A 19,202-nucleotide genomic window follows, 5' to 3' on the forward strand; every position below is an offset into this window, starting at 1 on the left:
GTCAGCTGGCTTCTGGCTGGGTTCAGCTAAGGGTAGCTGCCCCAGAGATAGGAGAGTGTGAGGCTGGGAAATGCCAGAGTATTTTTCCCCATCCCTCACTATCTCAGGGAGCTTCTCCTACAGCAGCTCTATTTTCTTTGTGGTTCTAGCTCCCATGTGATAGACCTGCTATAGTTTCTGCTTCTGCTGAGTAATCCCAGATGCTACAACCTTAAGAGTCGTATAATCTGATCTAGTTTCCTAATGTGTAAAACAGGGAGAGAATCTGCTCACATTATCTGTTTCAAGAAAAAGAAAAATCCCTGGTTGTCTAGTGGTTAGGGAAAAAAAAACAAAGAATGTACATTAAAATTGTAAACAATAAAGTGCTGGACAAATAAGGAATTTAAGGGTGTACGAATAAGGCAATATGGTGTAGCAGAAAAGAAAACAGGACTGGGGATAATAATTCTTGGTTCAAGATCTTGCTTTTCTGCAAATTGGAGACAACATTGTTGGTAATGTAGTGGTTGCAGAGAGGCATCAATGAAAGTATTTGTGAAACTTTATATTATCAAGTATAAAACGCTAAACAAACATTAAATGAATTCGCTAGTTATAAGCAGAAAAAAACTTTATTTCTATCAAATTGAAAAGTATGAACCTTCAAGCAAGATAATCAACATAATCAATAATACAATTAACAGTTAGGATAGCATATACAGATCAGACTGGAGGCTTAGATACTTTGAAGCACATACACCAAAATTAAGAGGGCCAGCAACTGTCCCACCGAGGAAAAGCACTCTGACTCATCATAAACACACGACTTCTGGGAAACTTGAGCTGACATTTCACAGGACAGTAAACCAAAGAGACAGGTCGTCACTGGGTTCTAGAACTGGTCTAAGCTTGAGAGGGATCACAGTGAAATGCCATTGTAACTCAACAATTTCCCCAGAGATCTGTTCATCTCGAAAACAGGAATATATAAAAATCAGTAGTACAAATTCTCATAAAACTAGAAAAGCCCTCTAAGCCCTAATATCCTTGGAGCTTACATAAAGACTGAGTTTTCATTTTTCTTGCCTTTAGTCTTCTCTAAATTAAATACAAAATAGTTTGTTATTTGGGACATTTCTGACTATATAGCCAAAGCTTTAAAATGAAGACAAGAATAATTTTATAAAATGAATTAGACACATAGCAACCCTAGGGGGAATCTTCAAGGTGGTCTGCTCCTTTGAAAAGCTTTAAACAGGAAAGCTTTTATTTAAAGAATGACACTGTGCTTCTGGGAATAACCTAATTATTACCAGAGGAAGGAATTCATATCTATGCCATACAAGAGCTATCATCCTTTAGAAATGTTTTACTGCGGTGTATCTCTCTCTCTCTCTCTCTCACACACACATACACACACACACACAAAATGATCAAATTGGGGAACTCCCTGAAGCATACAGATAATGGCATTTATTCTGGCAAGAACTGTGCAAATTGTTACAAGAAAGATAAGGGATGGCAAGTATGAACAACTATATTTCAACAGATGCAGGAAGCAGATTTTTTTCACAGTTGAAATATGGCTTCTCAACCTCTGGGGCCTGCACACTTCTCATTTGGAAACCAGATTGGGTCAATTACATGTGGAAAGAAATAACTTACTACCAGACCACATTTCCATATTAAAAGAAGTCTCCATTACCAGGTTATTTTTTTTTAAAGACACCAAATAGACCAGGAGTTACTAAAAATTGAAGGAGACAGTGAGAAAGCAAGTCATACTATGAACAGGACCTCACCTTATGAATTGCCTCTCTAGCAAAATCAACTGCAGAAAGGACATTGTCTGTTAAATGAAAGGTAATAAACAGAATTCTCAGGTGGACACAAATACCTCCTGAAATCCTGTAACCCAGCAGAGTACAGATGAGACACGCCCTCTGCAGATACAGTGTGCAACTACCAGTGTGACTCTGAGTGCCTGTTTCCTGTCTCTGCACCAAAGCACCAAAAACAGATTCCAGGCTGAAGCAAATAGGTTGTTTTATCTGTTAAAGAGAACGGGGAGCTCAAACTAGGGAAAGGTATAAAAAAGGCCCTTTGAATTTCCTAATACCTATAGGTACATGAAAACCCATTTAAATAAACAGGATTATTTCCATTTATAATACAAGGAGGCAAGTTTAGATTATTACATAGGTAATTGATGAGGATTAGCCAATGCATGTAATGTGTCTAACATGGAGTAAACAGACAGTACCTAGTGCCTATACCTGAACACATTTGGAAATACGCGGTATTTATTATTTGAGCAAAGACCTCCAGCAGGCTTCAACTCTTTGGACAAAAAGCTAATGTGAAATACTGAACTCAGGTTCCAGTGAACTAAACTTTATAAAAGCACTATTTATGGGTTTGTGCAGGCATCTTTCTAAAGTTATCCGGTCTCAACATCTTAAATAGCAGGAAAAACCACAGTGGCTCCTCGCTCCAAGAATCCTTCCTCACTGATGGCTATCCTTACCTTTCTCCTTCCCCACCAAAGAGACGGGCACAGCTAGGGTAACAATGGAGCTCATCTGAGCTTGGCTGCTGGAGGGCAGCAGGGGGGTGATCCCTGGGGAAGGACAAGACAGGAAGTGAATCTCCCCCGGTTACTGCCTCAACTGTTGCACGACAAGCAGATGGTGGGCAAAGGTTTGGATTTTGCATTCAGAGTCATGTTAATGTGTAATGGAACAGAGAGACAATGGTACAAAAGTCGGGAGTTAACCTGTGTTCAATGCTTCACCATCGCTTGTTTACCTGCCAGCATTTTAAGAAGGATGAGTTTATCATCAAGGCCTTGTTTAGAGTGGGAGTGAGGGGGTGATTTGCTCTCAGGAAGGAAAAGTGAGCAGGATCTGGATAGCTCCAAGGAGCTCAAAAGCCTATGTGTGAGCACCATGGCTGGGGATGGCTCAAGGGTAAAGGCCACTTCAGGGGCACAACCCAATGGACACCGAAAGGATAGGTAAGGAACACGAGCTTGCTTCCTTCATAGATTAGCCTGGGCCCGAGCCCAGCCTACTTTGACAGTCTTTTATTCTATTCATAAAGGTCTTATGCAGGAAAACTAAGACTCATCTAGCAGCTTTCTTTTCTTAAGCAAAGAAAAAGGAATGTCATTAAAAAGGTGAACATCACTTTGGTGAGCTCTATTTTTTTTTTTTTTTGAGAGAGGGTCTCGCTGTGTCGCCCAGGCTTGGGTGCAGAGGTGCAATCATAGCTCACTGCAGCCTCAAATTCCTAGGATCAAGCAATCCTCTTGCCTCAGTCTCCTGAGTAACTAGGACCATAAGTGTACACCACCATGACTGGCTAATTTTTAATTTTTCTGTAGAGATGGAGTCTTGTGATATTGCCCAGCCTGGTCTTGAACTTTTGGCCTCCGACAATCTTCCCATCATGGCTTCCCAAAGCATTGGGACTACAGACATGGACTAGCTCCATTATTCTTGATGTGAGGCCGTAAGCAGAACCAAGCAGACTCAAGGCCCTTGGTTGCTTGGACACAAGTAGCTATTAATAATATCTAGGAACAAGCTCAGTCTTCTGAGTCAGGAAAACCTGGGCTGGAGTCCTGGCTACACTGGTCACCAGCAGCAGAAGCCTGGGCAAGACGCTTCACATCCCTGGCACCCTTGTCTTCTTTGTTTATCAACGTGAAATCATAGCTGTTTCATAGGATGCTAGAAAGATAAAATGAGATGTTTACGAAGGTCCTAAAACCACACATTTCACTCAGTAGGTTTTCAATAAACAGTACCTATCTTAAGTCTGCGTTAGTGTTGGAGGGTATTAAATATAGCAGCCTTTCCAAGTTCTAAGTAAGAAAGAAGCCTGTTAGGATAATGGAAGCAAACTGAATTAAGAGCTGGGTAGAATGACAGAATGCGAGGTCAGGTTGGCATCTTAGAAACCATCTGAACCACTCTCTTTGCTTAAAGGTGAAGGAACGGTCATGTGTGGCAATAGGAAAAAAAAAACAAAAACAAGAAAAGATGTCCCTTTAATTTTACTTTTGTCATAACATTTTCAAGATAACTTTAATTTTTACAAAATCATTTAAGGGAAAACTAGTGAGTTTGTTGAAGAAAACAAGAAATAGATTGACCACGAAATAAGCATTATGTTTCAAAGACCATGAAAAAGTTATTTGTCTCTTTTTGGTCTCAACTAGCGAGGGAGGTGAGACCAAACTGCTCAACTGCTGGACAATCTCAGCAAACACACCCACTGTTGAGACTTACTGAGTGACTCAGTGTTGGCTAGAATTGTCCATTTAGCTGGAGGGGAAGAGGGAGGGAAGGATGGATGGAGGAGTGAAGTATGGAAGTAGGGATCAGGCCACTTTCCGTACTTCTCCCAAACTCCAAAGGCAATGATCACATTGGAGGGTCAGCTAAACACAAAGGGAAGTGAAGAAAGAAGTTGGAAGATATTCCTGTTTCCAAAAAAGCACAGATTTTCCTCTTTTGAGTATTCTATAGAGTAACTCTCTCTGTTTCCTAGTTTGTAGAAATTTTCTCTATGGCATAACTACTCTAAATTGTGCAATTTTCCTCATATCAGACTTATTTTTCTCTATACCTGGTTCCCTAGCAAACCTGAGCTTTATCTATATATCTGATATGCACCCCATCTCCACAGCTGGCATTCAATTGCAACTCTAAATTCTAAAGTGCTCAGAGTCAATATAATGCACTGACGATTCATAGACCTGACTGGGCATTTTCACTGCATAAATCTAAAAAGTAAACAATCTTATTATGTTTGAGAGGATGGATGGGGAGGAGACTGGTCTATATTTCCACTAAGGTAGCCAAGAAATATTCACATGAAGGGACAATGGGAGAGGAGCTAGCAAGAGTTTGGGCAGTACTTAGAAGGAAGATGCATTCGTTATCATATAGATTACATATGGCAGTGAATTGACAGAGGATTCACTGGGACATCTTCAGAAATCATGACTTCTTTTCTTCTCACCAGTATGAAAAGTTAGACAGGAGTCACTCCCAAGAATAGTAAAGGACACTCGCTGGGGACAGTCATGATGCGTGAAGAAGGGATACATATTTTTAAGGCAGCAGGAATAAATTTCATCATCTTTCCCAGAAGACAGCAAGAATTATTCAAGGTGGCCACCAAGTCTGGAAACCAGGCAAATCTTTTAACAAATGGTTTACTAATATGTTATAATGAATGACAAAATATTAGTATCTAATTCTAGACTTTATGGCCACCCCATAGGATGAATCTTTGGAACAGGAAAAAAAAATAAAGATTTTGTTTTCTCATAATCATAAAGCTGTTATACTCAGTCCAGGTACAGCTAGTACAACATTCTGCTCAACCCCACAGGCTCTATTCCCTTTACCACATATTTATAATATGTTTGGGTCACTCACAGGAGTGAAACACCGTCAGCATCAATAGTTAGCAGCACTTTCAAAATACATTTTATTGTCCTGAATAGAAACCTTAACTATTCGATTAGTCCAGTAATTCCAAATGGTCTTATTACTCCTATACATAAGATATGATCTTACAACATTTATGTAGCTAAATACTTAACTTTCCATGCTTTTTGGGGATTCCCAAAAGACTTTAGGGGGTTCCCAAGACTTTTAGGGGTTTTTTTTCCCACAATAAAAGAAAGGAACAGTGTCAATCCATAGAGTCAGACCAGCAGTTTAATAAGATCCTCTTCATAGCTCAGTTCTCAGTGCATACAGAGATTCAATACAGCCCCATCGCTCTCAGTACTTAGAATCTGAGAGGGATAAGAGCAATAACTATTGTTTAACAGCCTAAGAGTGAAAACAGATGTCCAAAAAAAAAAGAAGCCAAATTCTTTCATCCCAGGATGTTGAAAAGGAGAGACTCTATGGAGTGTGGATGTAGAAAAGGAGTTATTCCTACTGGAAAAAAATGAACTGTGGACACAGTCACTCCAGAGAAACAACCACTGTGAGTAAGTAGCTTCAATTTCACTGTTACCAGGAGGGCACACACCAGAAAGCCTGGGACAAAGCCTGGGCTAGAGCCCTCAGGATTCATTCTCAGGCTTCCTGGTGCTGTGGTTCAACAGCCTTTGCGGGGATGGGGAGACCCAGAGATTATCACCATCACGTGTAAAAAATATTACCACAGCAACAGCTGTCAAAAACCAGCTGGAGCTGAAGTTACACACCATTTGAAATCCACACTGCACTTGCTTTCTTGTGATGGGCTTGAGACATGTGCAGAGACACCTTAAACATGTGTAGGTGACCACCCTTTTGAAAGGCAGAGGAGGGCCTCTTCGTGAACTCTTTCTACTCATTTGTTTTCCTATCAGTTCACCATTTCAACTAGAAAAGATGCTGCAAGCTACCTCAGCTAGCTTCTAATTTGGACACAGCACCGATACTACACACACTATTGAATGAATGACCACATCTTCCTGGTTCTTCCATTGGGCAGGGTCAATATGCTTCTTTGGACTGAATAGGTGTGATCTTGTTCGAGAAAAGTGTGTAAACGTAGGGCCAGATTTTGTTCGTCTCCGTTCCGGAAAATTGGTGGAGCACTCCTCGACTCCTGAAATACAAAGTCCAACATACAATGGCTTTTTAAGTTTCTTTTCCACATATTAGTGAAGAAGATCCTAGATATAAAACAAGCATGATCTCATGGTCTATATCATATACCACACTAAGTGCTAAAAGAGCCCCTTTCAAAGGTATCAACATCTCCGCTGGGTGTACCTAAATAAGGTCATAGCTTTTGCAATTCTGGTATGCTTGTCATGATGCCACCTTTTTTCTCCCCTTTAAAACATATCAAAGAATAGCATTATAGGGGCCATTCCAAACGTGCCCCAATATATAATTTTCAAAAGGGAACCACTGAAAAGCTTTACTAAAACCTTTATTACTTAATCAATCATGGAACACATAATTGATGTATCATAATAATATGATCATAAAACTCTGATCTTAAGGTTTGCTAAATTTTGGGGGGACTACAAGGCCAGAAAGTGATTGTGACAGAGTATAAACTGCTGTTTTGAATGCACTCAGCATAAAGTTTTGTTTGACTTGCATGTTATTTAAAAAATTTAAATATGTTACCAATATGAAAACCGAGATTCCCCCTCACACACACACACAGAAAACCAGATTTCTGCTATTCCTGAAAAATGGGAATCATTGGCCTGTGTGCCCTAGAATGATAACTGGCTGGAGCAGCCCAAGACCTGTCCAGTTCAACTGTCACTCAACTGTCTAGCTTGACACATCCCCCACCATGTTTGAGACTCATTTCCAATACCTGCCCTAGCCCCTGCAGCCATCTGAATTTTTAACTCTGGTTTATGGTTTTAGCCTTTTTTTGTTAAACTCCTTACAGACACTTCAAGAAGGGACACACCAAAAGTCTCTTCTAATCTTCTATCCAAACCAGATATTTGTATGTGGGAGTATCAACATATGTGGGACCACTATCTCAGTCACTTAAATTTTTAAGAAAATGAAAATAAATCTCAATGTTGTTTTACATCCAGAACAGACAGAGATGATCAGGTTTGGGTCCTCATGTTCTAACAGTTTCAGGATAAAAGTATTGAACCTTATCTTTCACGTACAGCTCCAGCATTTCATCTGACTTCTGGGAAGGTTTTGGATCACTAGTGTTTATCTGTCTTAAAGAAACACTACTCTGCCTCAGCCCCGTGTTCTTCCCAGCAGGCTCCACACCTTTCCAGTCTGTCCTTTGTCATGAAAATATTGAAGCACACTCACTTGTATAATTCAATGACTGGCTTTGCCACATCTTTGTACTGTCTTAGCCTGGCAGCAACTGCTTCGGGTTTATCATCCTCCTGCTGGACTAATGGTTCACCAGTGACGTCATCAATACCCTACAAATACCAAATAAACCAATTAATATAGACAACAGTTGGGCCATTTCATAGGTTAAAAACTTTTCTGTGCAAAACCATGTATTCACCTTTAACTCCTACCACATGATGAATTAGGCCTTGGTGACAGTGGTAATTTTAAGAGTAGTAGAAAAAGAAATAGCACACTTAACAGTATGTTAACCTTATTTCCTGGGAGCTGACATTAAATCTTTATTAACAGTTCAGATCTTTTCAAACATGTTCCAGTGCTGTTGATAAATGGTACTTTCCATTCAGCCTAAAATTCCATGCAACCTCTCCCAACAACAAACCTTGTCATCTTGGTCTCTAAATATCCCTAAAACTACCTTGTCTTCTAAAATAAAGCCTGAGTTCTTAATGTGGAAAACAAAATCTCAAAAAAACAACTTGGCTTACTTAGGAAAAATACTAATCTAGGAGAATACAGTTCAGTACCATCTCTGCCAGCTTTCCAATTCTATCCTGGAGCTTCTATGAAATTTCTCTTATTCAGGTTATTTTACTAGATCAAATAATGACATACATTGTAGGAACATACAGAAGGGAAAAAAAACTGAAGTGACTGTGTCGTCACCTAAATTATATTACTCAAAAGGGAAGCTGGTGTTGGATTTGTTAAATCCTTTATTTTAGCTTTTCTTATGTGTTGCTTCTTTCTCAATGTAAAACAATAAATATACCTTAACTGCTAGTTCTGATTAATACAGGTTTTATTTTATTTATTTATTTATTTTAAGACGGAGTCTCACTTTGTTGCCCAGGCTGGAGTGCAATGGCTCGATCTCGGCTCACTGCAACCTCCGCCTCCCGGGTTCAAGTGATTCTCCTGCCTCAGACGAACAGGTGGGATTACAGGTGCCTGCCACCATGCCCAGCTAATTTTTGTATTTTTAGTAGAGATGGTGTTTCACCATGTTGGTCAGGCTGGTCTCGAACTCCTGACCTGAGGTGATCCACCCGCCTCGGCCTCTCAAAGTGCTGGTATTACAGGCATAAGCCACTGCGCCTGGCTGGTTTTATGTATTTGATTTGAAAATGTATATGATTTTCTGCAGTATGTTTGTCTAATTATTTTGCTAGCTTTCTATTCTCTCCCAAAAATCTCATGAAGGACATTATAATAAAGTTATAGCTGATATCATATATAGGGTTAAATATTGAATACACTTACTATAAGTTTGGGGAAAAAGGCAACAAGCCCCCACTCTCATCATATGTAATATTTATCAGTTGGTTGGGGCGCAGTGGCTCACGCCTATAATCTCAGCACTTTGGGAGGCCAAGGCGGGAGGATCACTTAAGGTCAGGAGTATGAGACCAGCCTGGCCAACATGGCAAAACCCTGTCTCTACTAAAAATACAAAAATTAGTCGGGTGTGGTGGCGGGTACCTGTATTCTCAACTACTCGAGAGTCTAAGGCAGGAGAATCACTTGAACCCAGGGGCGGAGGTTGCAGTGAAATCATGTCACTGCACTCCAGCCTGGGTGACAGAGTGAGACACTGTCTCAAAAAAAATTTTTTAAATAAAAATAATAAAAAATAAAAAATAACATTTATTTTAGTGAAACTCTTAACCACTAAAATTAAGGAAAAGAGAAATAGAAGGCATGAATTAGAATATTTAAAAAACGACATATTTAAAGGTGTATTAAAATAGGAATTATTAAATTACCCATGACAATCAGGGACAAACATTCTGAGAACTGAAAAAATTTAAAAAAACACAAAAAACCTTGATTTTCAACTTGTTTTAATCTCCCCAGGAATCATGCCTCCTTAAAATTGCAAAATGGACACGTTTTGAATTTTGCCTCCCACGTCCATGACTATTACTCATCAGGGGAGACAGTCACAAGAAATAAACCTGTCAAAAGGTAGGCCAGAACAGAACTGAGAGGCACAGGCAACTCAACTGGATAATCAGAAACTGGCTATAAATTTGAAACGCACTAAAATTCCATTACAGCTCAGGGCCTCGGGTATATGACTTATTCTTATGATTTATGAGTGAGCCATGTAATTATCACATGTGTATTCCGTGGTTGTTAACCCAACATGATAAGAGAGATGGGGATGGGAGAAGGCTACATATTACCTCTATTGCCACCTTCTTTATTTTACTTACAGCCACAAGGCTCAGAAAGTCATTTCCAGAATTTCAGAGCATCAGCAAATACAACCCTGTTTCCAGAAAGCAGAATGATGCTACAGCAACAGCGTCCCTCCTTCCCAGGGAATCCAGCCACCACTGACATCGGAGTTAAGAAGAAATCACTTAGGCAGATGGTATAAGGGCATGGGAGTCCTCAGTAAGGCTTTTCTCTTTAATGAAAAGCAGCCCCAAATCATTTTCTAACAAAGAGCAGCCTGTAAAGTCAAGCTGCAGACATAGACAAGCAAGCTGGGAGCTTGCACGGGGGAATGCTGGCTGGAACTAGGGACTAGACATGTTCAAGATGGCGGCTCCATCTTCCCTTCTCTTTGTCAGCCACGTGTACAATAAGAAGCGGGGCAGGGAGAGTTCATTTGTATAATGAGGTTAGGTTGGGGCTACCAGCCTTTCCCCAGCACTATGTAAACGTCATGCCTGATCCAAACAATCTGTGAGCCCTATGTAAATCAGACACCATCTCTTCACCCTGGACTATAAAATCCAGGGCATCCACCACCAGCTGGTCTTTTCCACTTGGACCCCCCTCTATCTCTATAGAGAGGGCTGTTTCTCTTTCTCTTCTCTTCTGCCTATTAAACCTCCGCTCCTAAACTCCTTGCATCCGTGTCCTAAATTTTCCTGGCATGAGATGACGAACCCCAGGGTATATATCCCAGACAACATAGCCACTTCCCCACAGCTGGTAGAGTTGGTCTAGGTTAGCACTTTCACTATGGTCTTCAAAAGCAGCATGGTAATTGCAGATGTTCTTTGAGGGAAACCCAGGCTTTGAAAAGCAACTCAGTGGTAAGGCTTTTCAAATTTTATGAGAATCTCTGCGTCAGCAGGTCTGGACAAATGCAAAATATAAAGCGTCTGTGTTGGACTTCAGTGTTCCCATCTGTATTGTCAGAACTCCTTTTTTACTCCCACCCATTTTTTCCCCCATCATAGCTTCTCGAGACAGATATCAGGAAGGGATCTAATACAAGAATTACAGAATTTTTACGTTTTTTGGAGGTGGGAGGGAGGCCAGGTCTTACTCTGTCGCCCAGGCCGAAGTGCAGTGGCACAATCACAGCTCACTACAGCCTTGACCTCCCAGGCCAACAGGGCCTGCTTTTACGTTTTTAAAAAGAAGACTTCAAAAGGAGTGCTTAGTAAAAAAGCCTCACTGGGACTTTACTGACACAATGGCACCCAGGAGTTGGGAAGCCATTCTTAGCCCCTTGAAGAAATTTTCTATAGTAATTACTGACTCCATCCATAACCAAGTGTAATGTTTCCATAAAGACTAACCTAGTAAGGTATGTATTCCACATTTGAATAACAAGTAATACTATTAACCATCCAAAACTGGAGTTCACTATTATATGATAAAGACAGCTCAATCTGTCTTTATCAGATAGTCTTTATCATAAACCAAATACTCTTTATCAAAAAAACAATAATTCTTTAAGAAAATTTGTTAAAATATCTTTACACATATACCTTTACACATGTCTAAATTTAGGTAACTGTATCAATGTTATACTTTGAACTTTTTAAGGGTAATCTTTTTATTAATTTAGCCTGCCCTAGTCACTTAACTACCCACTCTGCACATCAACTATGATTACTTTCCCTCATCCAGTTCCAGCCCAGGATACAGCCCTCATGACTTTCTCCCTGATCTTATAAAGCTAGAGGTCACACACTCACACACACAAACAGATATACATAAAGAGGTGTAGTCCCTGTTTTACAAAAATGGGATCATTCTGCTGTTTGCACTTCTCATTGAAAAATACTTTCAGGGCCATGTGCAGTGGCTCATACCTGTCATCCCAGCACTTTGGGAGGCCGAGGCAGGTGGATCACTTGAGGTCAGGGGTTCGAGACCAGCCTGGCTAGCATAGTGAAACCCCGTCTTTACTAAAAATACAGAAACTAGCCAGGCATGGTGGCACATGCCTGTAACCCCAGCTACTCAGGAGGCTGAGGCAGAAAAATCACTTGAACCCGGGAGGCGGAGGTTGCAGTGAGCTGAAATCATGCCACTGCACTCCAGCCTGGGTGATGGAGCGAGACTCCATCTCAAAAAAGAAAAGAAAAAAGAAAAACACTTTCAGAAGATTTCTCCATGTCAAAAAACTATAATGCTCACCTGGTAGAATGGCTGAAATCTAAAACACTTACCACACTAAATGCTGGTGATGATACGGAGAAATAGAAACATTTATTGCTGGTGAAAATGCAAAATCAAATAACCAGTTTGGAAGACAATTTGCCAGTTACTCACAAAGCTAAAATATACACTTACAATCCAGCAATTACGCTCCTTGGTCTTTACCCAAAATAGTTGAAAACTTACATTTTGCAGAAAACTCTGCACGTGAATATTTGGAGCAGCTTTATTCATAAATGCCAAGACATGGAAACAAGATGTTCTTCAAAACGAATAAACTGTGGTATACCCATACAATGGAACATTATTCACTTACAAAAATAAATGAGCTACCAAGCCTCCAAAAACACAGAATGTGTAGTGCATATCACTAAGTGAAAGGAGCCAAGTCTGACAAGCAGACATACTATATGATTCCAACAATATGACATTCTATAGAAGGCAAAACTACAAGGACAGTAAAAAGATCTGTAGTTTTCAGAAGTTTGGGGAAAATCAGGGAGGAATTAATAGGTAGAGCACAGGAAATATTATAAGACCATGAAACTATTCTGTATAATGCAGTAATGATGGAAAAATGTCATGTCATTGTGCATTTGTCAAAATCCATAGACTATAAAACAGAAAATGAAAATGTCAATGCAAACTATAAATTTTAGTTAATAACTTTTCTATATTAGTTTATTAACTGTAACAAATGTACCACACTAATGCAAAATGCTAATAATGGAGAAGCTAGGGTGAGGGAGGGGATTTTCCATTTAATTTTTATGTAAACCTAAAGCTTATCTAAAAATCAAGTATATTAATTTTAAGTAGTGCTAATTCATTCTTTTTACTGACTATATTATATTCCAAGATGGTGTAAATATTCTCCAATGTATTTAACCATTCCACTACAGATGAACATTCATTTATTTTTTTGAGATTTTTTTGGTTTTGTTTTTTGCACACTACAGCAACACTGAAACAAGTATCAACATATACATGACCTAACCTGCTAATGCTTCCATTTCCACAGCTATTCTCTTAAAAGTAGCCTGAATTAAATATTTACTTAAAATTCTCAATGTACATTGTTATGTTGCTTTAAAAAGAGGCAAGTAATACTTTAGCTAACAAAAAAAGGGAGTATTATTTTCCCCAGATCCCACCAGGAATAGACTTTTAGTTTTTTAAAATAAAATAAATATATAATTATATACATTGTATACATATATTTATCAGTAATAAATATAAAATTAAAATTTTTATATTTTGATTTTGCCAGTCCAATGGATCCAAAGTGATATCCTATTTAAATACTTAAATGTCCCTTCTCTGACAACTACATTTGAACATTTAAAAAGTGTTTTTTGGTCATGTAGACTTGTTCTTTTTTGAATGGTCTACTCATATCGTTTTCTCCACTCTTCAATGGAAATTGTTTGTCTTTTTCTTGTCAGATTGTGAAAGCACTTTGTATATTCTTACATGTACATGAGGTGGATTGAAGTCCAGGTTATATACCCTTCCACTAGGAGGGTGAATCCAACGGCGGCTGAGACGATCTTTAAGTGTTTCAAATGGAATATTCAAACTGATCACTAGATCCACTTCACAGATTTTGTCCAGGGCTTCGGCTTGTCCTAATGTCCTAGGAAAACCTAAATGCCAAAAACAAAACAAATCAAATGCAAGATATTGCCCAATTCGAGTTAGTTCTTGAAACATTTTCAATGACAGAATTAAATCTGCATACACCATTCTAAAAGGAGCTTTACACTATCTGGGTGATGGGATCATTTGCATCCCAAACCTTAGCACCGAATAATAAACCCATGTCACAAACCTGCACATGTATCCTCTGAATCTAAAAGTTGAAATTATTTTTTAAAAAAGAGCTTTAACCAAGAATATCTATCTCCATAAATGTAATATTAAAATAAAATATGCTATTCTATAACCTAGCTTCTGCATTTGGAAGACTCAAAGATTAAGGAATCACATGATAAAAATTTAAAATCTGCTAAACTAAAAATCACTAAACCAGTCCTGGCTCTAGTCCTTTCTCTGCTCTTAACTACCTGTTTGACCTTGGGGAAGTTACATCACCTCCATTTCCACTTCTGCTAAAGAAGTGAAGGGAAAGCATTATATCTTACATCCTTTTAACACTAGCCGTTTATGAGTAGGTTCTTAGGTTAGCAAAAATAACTATACGCATTTATTTTAGAGTCTAAATCAATTAAAGTATGATCCTCCATCCACACCTTCACCTGAGTCTGCACTTTAACCAAGGTAGGCAATCTGATTAACAGCATGGTGACTATCATAAATACTGTATCGTACACTTGAAATGTGCTCAGAGTTGATTTTCAGGATTCTCGCCACACACATAAGAAATCATACCTATGTGAGGTGATGGATATGTTAATTATTAAACCTGACTGTGGTAATCATTTCACACTGTATATATCAAAGCATCACACTGTACACCTTAAATATATACACTTACTTGTCAAGTACACCGCGATAAAGCTGGAAGAAATTTTAAATTGTTTTAGATCTATTTAAAGATTTTAAAAGGAACTAGAGTTTTTAAATCTATTGGGATAATGCAAAACTTATTCTTCTTACTTTTCTAAATGTGTGGAAATAACAAAATTAAAATTCGGGCTCATGGGCATCTCTTCCTTTTCTGATTTAAGTATAAGCTCTGGATGACCTCAGGAGTTAGGTCATATGACCCCAAATTACACTTTTCTTCAGAGATTGACCTGTTTAAATGTAACTCCAGGTTTGGCTCTGGTGGGGCTACATAGTGGTAACTTTTTCCTAAATAAATCACTCCAGTTTATCTGCTCTGACAAAAATCTTGCTGGATCTAATTCACTTTTTAAAAAATGTCTTTATATCCTAGTTAAAGAACCAGGTGGATGAAGAGCTGGAAGTATAATAAAAGATGCAACATCCAGAAGAGAAACTTTAAATCCATTCAGATAAGGATACCAGCCCATCTCTACCCTTTCAAAATTGGAAGTATCAAGATGACAACTTAAAAATGGGTATTCATGGCCCTGTAGCACTTACAATTCAAAGAATTCCTTTCCTTACTGCAGGAAGTTGGTGGCTCAAACATGAATGTGCAGCACTACATTGAAACCCCTAAGTCTGTGCGAATGCCAAGCTGATTTCTGAGTGCTCACTGAGTTGAACGTGACAAAATCCACCCACGCTACTGCTTCAGATACCTATTGCTTGCAAACTCTCCAATGCTCCCTCCAAAGCCTTCCTTACTGCCTGTGAGCCATCCACATGAAGTCCCCTCTCAATGACTGTCAGGTTCTGCCTTTCCCTGGACAACCCACTCTTCACTAAAATGTCAAGATGACAATTGGAATAAAAAGTTACCTGCAAGGCCAGGCACAGTCACTCACGCCTGTAATCTCAACACTTTAGGAGGCCGAGGCCGAGGCCGAGGCAGTGGGATCAAGTAAGACAGTGAGCTCCTGTCTCAAAAAAAAAAAAGAAGAAGAAAAGAAAGAAAAGGAGGGCAGAGAGACAGACAGAAAGAGAAAGAAAGAAAAAAGAAGGTACCTACAACCCAAACAACCTCAAGATCATCTATAAACTCTTTCCCCGCAAACCTCTGCCACATCAATGAAAAGCATTTTCTAAAGCAGTGGCTTCCAAAGTTATCTTCATTGAAATACAGAAAGAAAATATTTGAACTCTGGGGAAAGGGGAGGCAGGGAGGGCTTGGCTCATTCTTTTAAAAGAATGTCGTATTAGTGGTCGGGCATGATGGCTCATGCCTGTAATCCCAGCACTTTGGGAAGCCCAGGCCAGTGGATCACTTGAGGCCAGGAGTTCGAGACCAGCCTGGCAAAACTCCATGTCTACTAAAAATACAAAAATTAGCTGGGCCTGGTGGCGCATGCCTGTAATCCCAGCCACTAGGGAGGCTGAGGTACGAGAATTGCTTGAACCTGGGAGGCAGAGGTTACAGTGAGCTGAGATTGTACCACCGCACTCCAGCCTGGGTGACAGAGTAAGACTGTCTAAAAAAAAAAAAAGTATCGCAATCACATTAGTGAAATTGCATGGGTAAATAAATAATTTATACATAATTATCCATATAATGAAGATGTAAATTCAACCTTCTCACTGATAAATGTAAACAAAGAATTTTAGAGATCCCTCTTCTAAAGACCTGAAATCTTAGCCACAGTCTCTGCCTTGTTGTTCTAGCATCACTAACTGTGACCTTGACAAGAAAACAGTCTTCATATCCTTCGGATAGAGGTTGAGAGCTGGGAGCGGGGGAAGCACTAGAAAAGAAAAGAACAGGAAGCTCTAAAAGATAACATAACATTAGTTCCTCCAACAAATAAAAGCTCAAATCTTATTGGCTAGTTTCTTTGTCTAATGAGGGTAACAAGCCAGTCTGCTCAGCTGAGCTCTAGAGCCCTCTGGAGGAGTAAAATGCAAAGTGTACAAAATAGGCTGAACTCAACAAGACAAATTTCAAAAACATGTTGGACAGCACCTGCTACCTACTGGACTCTCACATTCAGACCTGCTAATGACCACAGATGATAATTAATTCCAGTGGTTTAGACTACAAGCAACAGGTAACTGAAGCTGGTTTAGAAGGAACAACTATAGAAATAAACCATTCCACAACTTCAAGGGTTCTCCATTTGATGAGCACATCAAAATCACCAAGGAAGACTCAAAAGAAAAAATCAGAGTCGGACGTGGTGGCTCACGCCTGTAATCCCAGCACTTTGGGAGGCTGAGGCGGGTGGATGACCTGAGATCAAGAGATCAAGACCATCCTGGCCAACTTGGTGAAACCCCATCTCTACTAAAATTATAAAAATTAGCCGGGCATGGTGGCAGGCGCCTGTAATCCCAGCTAATCAGGAGGCTAAGGCAGGAGAATCAATGAAACCCGGGAGGCGGAGGTTGCAGTCAGCCAAGATCGTGCCACTGCACTCCAGCCTGGTGACAGAGCAAGACTCCGCCTCAAACAAAAAAAAAAAAGAAAGAAAGAAAGAAAAGAAAAAAAATCAATGATGATGGATGCTCAGATCCTGTCCCAGACTTCCTAGAGTAGAACATCTAGGAGTGAGAGCAGGACTTGGGTATTTTCTAATATTTACCCCGATTCATGACGAACCACCAAACTTCTCAGTGACAGCAACAGTGCAAGTATGATACTAAACACTCATCTGCCCCATTTTTCTGTCAGGCTTAACTCTACTTCTAAGCAGGTAACAAACCACTTTAAAGAACAAGTCGCCTCTATCTCACTTCATCAGGAGTGAGCTGGGAAGGAAAGTCCCAAACACATGCAAATCTTTCCAGATTTACGAAGTCCCTAACTTAGTCACCTGTTTGTGACATTCTTCTCCAGAGGCGCTCATGTACTTGTCCAGTATCTTACCTCTAAGGAAAGTGGTGGCAGGGGAGGCAAGCATGGTATATTAGTAAGAACAATGAACCAGACATAAGTCAAAGATCTGGGTGCCACTCACTATTTCAAAAGTGAGGAGAAACAGCCTTAAGGTAGACACACTCAGGACTCAATAACACATTAGGTATAAGCACACGCTGTGGAAACAGACACACCTGGATTTAATCCCTAGATTTATCTCTACCTGGAATCAGACACACCTGGATTTAATCCCAGGACTTTACCTAGCCGTAACTGTGAGAACTTTGGCAAGTTTCATATACTCTCGGATCCTTAGTTTCATCAGATGTGAAACAAGGGGCTGCGCACAGTGGCTCACGCCTGTAATCCTAGCACTCTGGGAGGCCAAGACGGGTGGATCACTTGAGGTCAGGAGTTCAAGACCAGCCTGGCCAACATGGCAAAACCCCATCTCTACTAAAAATACAAAAATAAGTCAGGCATGGTGGCCCACGCCTGTAATCCCAGCTACTCAGGAGGCTGAGGCAGGAGAATCAGTTGAACCCGGGAGGTGGAGGTTGTAGTGAGCCGAGATCGTGCCACTACACTCCAGCCTGGGCAACAGAGAGGGACTCCATCTCAAAACAAACAAACAACAACAAAACAACAACAACAAAGACGAGGGCACATTATTTTGCTAGGGCTGCCACAGACTGGGTGGCTTAAACAATCCTGGAGGCTGTAAGTCCAAGACCAAGGTATCAGCAGGGTTTGTTCCTTCAGAGGCCTCTAATTGATTCACAGATGGCTGTCTCTCCTGCTGCCTCCACATGGTCTTCACTCCATGTGTCCAAATGTCCTTTTCTTATAAAGACACCAGTCAGATTGGATTGGGGCCCACCCTAATGACCTCATTTGAAGTTAATCACCTCTTTACAGACCTTCTCTCTAAACATAGTCACAATTTGAGGTACTGGGGGGGGGCAGTTAGGGCTTCAACACAGGAATTCAGGGTCAGAGGACACACCCACAACTCAGCCCATGACAAAGGGTAATGCCTACTGCACAGGGCAGTTTGAGGATTAAAAGTGACAATCCCTGTCAAATGTGTAAGATGCAAAGTGCTGGGCACATGGAGAGTGTGCTGATTAATAAACGGTCGCTGCTGCTCTTGGTAGAGCTCACCTAAGAGCTCAGCTCATTTCCCAATTCAATAAAAACGCAGCAGCAGGAAAGAAAGGCCCTCATCCACCCACATTTAATTTCCCACATTTAATTCCTTTTCTGGGTTTTTTCTAAGAGCTTGGGGAGTCCCTGGTGCTCTCCGTGGCAGTTACAGCTCAGCACAGGTAGTCATTAGTCACAGGGAGCTCAACCCCAGCACAGCACAGAACCTGGGCACAACACAGCCACTACTTTCATTAGCCTCCTTCCATTGGTTTTCAGTTTGCCCCTTTCATCACCTACCTGACTCTTTAATAGTAAAGCTCCTTAATCTACTTTCCTGATCTGGTTCAATACCT

General features: G+C 40.1%; 1 protein-coding gene across 9 annotated transcripts in view; it reads right to left on the minus strand.

Moving 5' to 3' along the window:
• Positions 1-595: 595 nt before the first annotated feature.
• AK4 (adenylate kinase 4) overlaps positions 596-19,202 on the minus strand; it is an 84,145-nt gene continuing 65,538 nt past the window's right edge. For all 9 annotated transcript variants that reach the window (XM_054484082.2, XM_063654653.1, XM_054484080.2 and 6 more), the window contains 3 exons: positions 13,749-13,921; positions 7,812-7,930; positions 596-6,609 (listed from right to left, as the gene is read on the minus strand). In XM_054484082.2, coding sequence (XP_054340057.1) covers positions 6,495-6,609; positions 7,812-7,930; positions 13,749-13,921 — 407 coding nt within the window. In that variant the 3' untranslated portion in view covers positions 596-6,494. The remainder of the gene's footprint in view (positions 6,610-7,811; positions 7,931-13,748; positions 13,922-19,202) is intronic.

Source organism: Pongo pygmaeus, chromosome 1, assembly GCF_028885625.2.
Source record: "Pongo pygmaeus isolate AG05252 chromosome 1, NHGRI_mPonPyg2-v2.0_pri, whole genome shotgun sequence".
In the NCBI taxonomy this organism is placed as follows: domain Eukaryota; kingdom Metazoa; phylum Chordata; class Mammalia; order Primates; family Hominidae; genus Pongo; species Pongo pygmaeus.